The following is a 6,649-nucleotide window of genomic DNA, read 5'->3' on the forward strand; positions in this document are numbered from 1 at the left end:
TTTGGCAGTTTGGGGTTAAGCAACATTGTTAGGCAGTTTTTAAAAGTCATATTTAAGCTGATAAATAAACTACATTTTAAGGTATTCGCCTTTTTATGATAAGGCGCCATGCTTGTAGTTTCAGTACTAAATAATCTGTAAGAAAGGAAAATAGCAAAAGACTTGGTGGAGAAAATGTGACGGCAGTTTTCAGCATATATATAAAAAAAAGTCTGTTACAGGCACATGACATCTATTAAAATGTTCTGCAATGTATACTTTGCTTTTTTGTTGGTTTACTCTAACAGTTAAAGCTAAGAAATTCGATCAACATAACGGATCCTCACCGAACATTAAATGTTTCCATCGTGATAGGCCATTTAACATTAAAAACGCCTAGGAGAATTGAGGTACTGATACATCTCCTACTGTATGAATTTTGTTCTGCTCACAGATCATCATCGTTGCCATGGAGAAAGTGACAAATAAACTACAAATAAAGCACTTAACCTATTTCACAACAGCAGGGGTTTTATCAAAGTAAAAAGGCAATTGCGTAAAAAAAAACAATCAACCCCAAAAAACATGTTACAGTAATGTCACCCCGCTGGCAGGAAAGCACCGTGATACAGAATAACAGGACTTTATTGCTGAAACTTGTGTTGCTGTGCGCCACAGAGCTGCGTGAAGGTGAGATGAGGGGAGTCAGACGAATTAATCTGACATCTCACTCACACACACACACACACACAAAAAAAAGAAAAACCTACTGATGGGTGAAATGAGAGGAGTTTCACTGCATGGCAAGACAGAGGGCACTGAACCAAACTCCACTTCTTTTTTGTGTGCATTCCCTCGTCTTCAAACTCCAGCTGTACTGTAGTCCTTTAAATCACACATCTCTTGTTTCACTTGAGCTCAGCGTTGTCCACTGTTACCTGTTTACTTAATAATGAACGTCATTTTGGCCATATTATTACATTTGGTGGGAGGATCACATTTATCTCCTTGAGTTAATAATAAAAAGTCCTAAAACGTTTTGGTATATGAGACATTTACAACCAGTTGGATAACCCCTACAATGCACAATAATCAAGGCAGATTTGTTTTTTGTTCTTGGAAAAGGGGATAGGGAGAAATTTGCCAGGCTTAAGAACTTGTGATTCAAGTCAATAATTTCATTGGCTGGTGATTAATAATGTAACTCTTTCCCTGACATGGCCTATAATTGAAATATTTAAGTACATATTATAATTATGATTAGTTTAAAGCTGCTATGAACAATATTTCTACAAATTATGTATTATCATATTAAACTGACAACTGTTTGCCGTTCCGTCAATGTTGTGTTTACAACCTGTTGTACTGCCCCCAAGTGGCCAAAGAAGCAATTTGAAAATGAATGCGGGTTTGAAATCATACTCTTTTAAGCAAAGCAAAAAATATAACTTTGGTGCTAAGCGCTCTTTACACTTGTCAATCACACATCATGCACTGTAAGATCTTTTTCCTGAAGGTTTCTGTAATAAAAAAAAGTAGGTTTTAATGCACACAGATAAAAATTAGTTTGGAATCAACTAGTTGTTAAGATAAGTTCTTCTGACTTCCAGTTTGGGTCTGGCCTTCAGAATAAAATCAGGAAATTGTAGCATTTAGCAGGAAATGTATACATTTTTGATTGTAAAGTTAAACCTGGACATTGAGCAGTTGAAAGAACAATCATACAAGGTCCAATTAGTATCTTTAACTTTTCCTCATATCACATGATCTTCATCAGCAGATGTAATTTGCCAAGTTGACATGAACATTTGTACTTTTGGAACTTCATTGAGCCAATGTGGAAAAGAAGTCCTTAAAGTGCTCATCTACAACTACATAACAACGGGGAAAACTCCTTCTGCTGATGAAGAGTATGTAATATGATTGAAAGCTCCACAACACCAACTAAGTGAACTTTGTGGTGAAATTCATTTCTCAATTTTTCGTTCTATTTTATAAAGGTTTATGACAAAAGTTAGGTAACATGCAGTACATCTTAAAAATGTGCACATGTCCACATCAATATATCTTTTAGCATATTACCCTTGGGGGGGGGCTCAGTGCTTCTGAACTATACACTTGTTTTTTGAAGTGTTGGAGAGTAGCTAAGATACTTAAGTACAATTTGGAGGTACTTGTACTTTACTTTTTTATTTCAGTTCTATGCTACTTTATACATTACTTCTACATCTCAGAGATAGATATTGTACTTTTTACTATAATAATCTCACAGCTATTTTTCTACTGCAGTTACGTTACAGATTATGATTTTACACATAAACACAAGAAACACATTATGTGTTAATGCATCAGAGATCATAATACCTAACATGATATAAATATAAATAAGTCTAAAAGTAAAGAAAAAATGTTTTTCCTGAGAGAAATTTCTTACTCACCATGTTTGCGTTTTCAAAAAGCAAAAACAATGCGATACAGTTTTTAGGAGTTGGATATCAACTGGCGCTGTGTTTTTGTGTCACAAAAAGCCTTGACAGGCTGTCAGGAAAAAGGTGAAAAGCTCCGACAGGCTGTCAGACAAAAAAAGTGATAAATTCACAGTATATCAACGTGTCACATCATTACCACACAATGGGGTTTTAATAGCTGATGCCCACAGTCTCTACTTTGCTCCTGCTTTAGAGAGTGACAGTGAACAGTGACCTCAGCAGAATGTGGCTGATTCTCAGACCAATAACAAGTCATCTGAGATAATGACAGGGCCATTTGATGAATGGGTCTGTTTTTAGGGAGGCAGACATCCACTGTGGAGTTGGCCTTGGGCAAACACAAAATCCCTCAGGTCACAAAGGCAGATGGATGGACTGCAGTTCTCTGTCACTTTTATCGCTTAACTACTTGTCCGTGGATTAATCAATCTAGATTCATGACTGGCAGCTCCAGGCTCACACCGCCAGTCGCTGCCACCTTTATGTAACCTTGACTTAATCAAAACCTCTTCATGGCTCCACTTTTACTAAACACATTTTCATAAATGACACTCTAGAAGAAAAGTACGGGGCGATTTATCCCCAACCGCTTTACTCTTTCCTCACGGTGGTTCTCCAAGACTCCATCGTCTCATGAAGCATAAAGGACAGCGGGGTTCTGCAGAGAAAATGTCTCACACATTCACACCAAATTGATTTTATTCAGAGGTTTATGTTCTCTCAGTGCACAGCACCACCTCATTGAAAAGTAATACATTCTGATGAGACAGGGCTGTTCGCATATGAAGCAGGGAGCTAGGCCCAAATTCAAATCAACTCGTCTCCCAGCGTTTTTATTTTACCAACTTATTCTCTGTCTGGCGATGGACAGGAGGAGATGAATTTCCAGCAGGCTGAGAAAATAACAGCACCCTAATGCTCCCCTCCTCAGTCTCAGCTAGTTAAATAATCAAGCACATCTACCCAACCTACAGTCTCAGCCATCTGAGAATTGAAACACCCCTGAAGACACCATGCTGCTTCCACCAGTGCAATACATCAAAATGAACGCAAAAGTTGTGTTCTCTGTAATGTTTTAGAAAAATCCAAAATCAATTTGTCTACCTGTGTACTGCCTGTGGTGAAGTGGTACCGATGGGAACTGCAAAATGAAACAAAACTAAGGAGGAGCTGTATGTAAGACACATCCCCCCCACCCTTAACGTTGATAAAGTTGAAGTTGAAGGGAGGAAGAAAGTAAGAGAAATTGTTAGTAATGGTGATGATGATAAGATGATTGGTTGACAATACCCACCACACAAATGGCAGCATAAGTTATTTGTCCATCCCGTGATGAACCATCCTGGCAGCTTTAGTATAAATGGGTGTGAAAGAGAGAGAGGGCGACATACAGTATATCAACAGAAAAAGACAGAGAGAGTATCGCTGAAGATGATGAATGTGACAATGACAGAAACCTCCTGTCCTTCAAGTACAAAACAGGATGAATGATGAGCTGAAACCTTTTCATTGCTTAGGAGGCATAATCTGGACAGAAGACAGGTCATTAAGTGGATGATGAACGCTCTGATAAGACAGTATGCTGCAGAGCAAAATATATGAAGCACAGTGGAGTGATACAGTGAAGTCTCAGGTTTTGTGACTTGTCTCTTGGAAATTGTTGTGTCTGAACCAACACAGACAATGTACCCATTTCATCTAGGATTTGGGATCATTTCATTCCTATCGATACCACTCATACGTTTGTTCCATTTTACGACTGCGTCTTCCCAAAGAATCAATGCAGCTTAAGAACCACGATGCCTATTCATGAATACATCCCTCCTATGTACCACCCATGCCCAGCACCACCAATCTGTGGAGAAAAGGCTCATTAGTGAGGTTTTTGTCGATCTGCCTACAGGGATTTAACATTAAAAGATGACCTTATTTACAGCATCATTCCAAGACAGTACAGTATAATTACAGTGGGGAGGAAGGTTCATCAGATTGACTACTTCAAGAGTGCAGCTACTGGAACTATTCATTAAAACCTCCTGAGACAGCATATACTGTATATAAATGCACTCAGGGACTTCACAGAGGTGGTGAATAGGAGATCTATTTCTCACTTGTTGCAGGGTAAATTCTCTGATTCCTTAAAAATCGGTCTTCTCGCACAGACATTAAAGTAGCAACTTTTTCAGCGACTTCACTTCTGAAATATTCTGTTTTCTCAAGAACCCACTTTTTAGGATATTTTATGAAACTTGTTTATGGTAGCCTACAAAACCGGTGCTGAAGCAGCAGCGGCAGCATCCTCCTGTGCCACTCTCCCACATCTCCACAGAAAGACCACAGTCTCTCCGCCTCTCTCTTTCTCTCATGAGGAAAAATCGAATGCAGGAAAAAAAGCTAAGAACACAACTTGTGGGATTCACTCTCTGAAAACTTGACAGCCGTAAATCCCCAGAGGATGTGAGCTCTCTTTCAACAACAAGCCCCCCGCGGTGGTTGGATCACACCCAGCCAACTGTTTAATTCGCTAAATTCACATAATAAACTGCATGAGCTACAGTAGGACTTCTTCCCAAAGTGTAGAAACGGGTCGCAACGCAGATCAGAATCGACTTGCAGGCAGCGACTGCCTTAATTTCCCTCTTTTATGCTACATGCATTTATTTAGAAAGAATAAAAAGTGAGAGCTCAAAATGAAGAGTGGTAAAATGACATGACTTTTTTTTAGGAACATAGGCTAGAGCTGGAAACAATTAGTCAATGAATCATTAGATGAACTGTTTTGAATCAATTTCAAGCAAAATTACCAAAACTGCAGCTTCTCCAATGTGAGGAGTGGCAGCTTTTCTCTGATTGACATCAAAACTGAAGATCTTTGGGTGTTTTTGAACTGCTGGTCAGAAAAAAACAGGACATTTGAAGGCATCCTCTTGGACTTTGGAAAATTTACATTTGACATGGAGAATATTTGCGTTTGGATTCTCTTGATTAATCAATAGAGATATTGAAAAATATTTCAGTTATTTGGATTCATTCTAGCTTTATGGAAAGTAGCCCTTATCATGTTTGACCAATTCCATTTCGCTATTAGCTATTACATCAAGACAAAGAATGAAAAAAAAAAAAAAAAACTTTCATCTTTTCTTTTCTTTCTGAAAGTCTCAACAGCCACATGGCATCAACACAGCCAAATACAGTATGCCCACCTCATTTTTAGCCAGTATCCCTACAGTGCAAGAATAAACCGTGGTGGTCCCTTTCAACAAAACAGCGCACTCAACATCCCGCTCTTCCTACTGAGGAAGCGCACAGAGAGCCGCTCACCTTCTCCACCTGTCCCACAGGAGCCAAGCAGCAGCGAGCCGATCAGCGCAGTAATCCCGGCGAGTTTTTTACTCCCCAGAGGCATGTTGGTAGCGACGGGATGCTGCAGAGTTTAATCCAACCAGTCGGAAGACAGTCTGTCCGTCCTCCTCCTCCTCCTCTCTTCTCCGGTTCTCTCCTCTGGCTGCGCTCCGGTGCGCTGCGCTGCAGTGGCCCTGCTGCCTGCCACGAGGGGCCGGTCGGTACCCAGTGGGGAGGAGGAGGATGCTCTCACACCGCCTGCCCTCCGCCAAGTGATGGAGGGGGAAAAAAAAGCAACGAGGAAAAGATGAGGGAGTGTTTTTACGAAACTGCTGCGGGTCCGAGTACAGCGCACCGCCTCCCACACTGAGATCCTGAAGAAGCTCAGATATAGTTCCTGAGTGCCAGGACTGGTTTCACTACAGCGCAGGGAGAGCATGTGGCTTTAGGTTGCTGTTTAACTCAACTGTTTGAACTCCTCCCCTCGGGGAAGAGATACAGGTCCATCAGAGCACGGACCACAAGACTCATGAACAGTTATTACCCTAAAGCCATTACCACACTGAAATCCAAGACCTTTCGGACACAACTGTGCAATATGAATTTCTCTTGGAGTTATCTTTAATTTTATATTAATGGTGCAATACACAAAACGGTTTTACTCTTAAACTTTTAACATGCATGTGTTGACATGGTTGAGTTGCATGTGTGTGAATGCGTGATGTTTTGAATAGGTATATTTAATATATGTTTAAAGGATATTTTTGAGCACTGTCTCAGGTAGTGCACCTGAATCTCATTGGATGTGAAAGCAATGACAATAAAGGAATCATATCTTA

The 6,649-nt window shown here is 40.1% G+C and overlaps 1 protein-coding gene across 3 annotated transcripts in view; it reads right to left on the bottom strand.

The window, feature by feature from the left end:
* The window catches only part of LOC120566158 (contactin-associated protein-like 4), a 95,106-nt gene extending 88,905 nt beyond the window's left edge, over positions 1 to 6,201 (bottom strand). For all 3 annotated transcript variants that reach the window (XM_039812441.1, XM_039812440.1, XM_039812442.1), the window contains exon 1: positions 5,790 to 6,201. In XM_039812441.1, coding sequence (XP_039668375.1) covers positions 5,790 to 5,874 — 85 coding nt within the window. In that variant the 5' untranslated portion in view covers positions 5,875 to 6,201. The remainder of the gene's footprint in view (positions 1 to 5,789) is intronic.
* Positions 6,202 to 6,649: the final 448 nt, after the last annotated feature.

The sequence above is a fragment of the Perca fluviatilis genome, chromosome 9 (assembly GCF_010015445.1).
Source record: "Perca fluviatilis chromosome 9, GENO_Pfluv_1.0, whole genome shotgun sequence".
Lineage (NCBI taxonomy): Eukaryota > Metazoa > Chordata > Actinopteri > Perciformes > Percidae > Perca > Perca fluviatilis.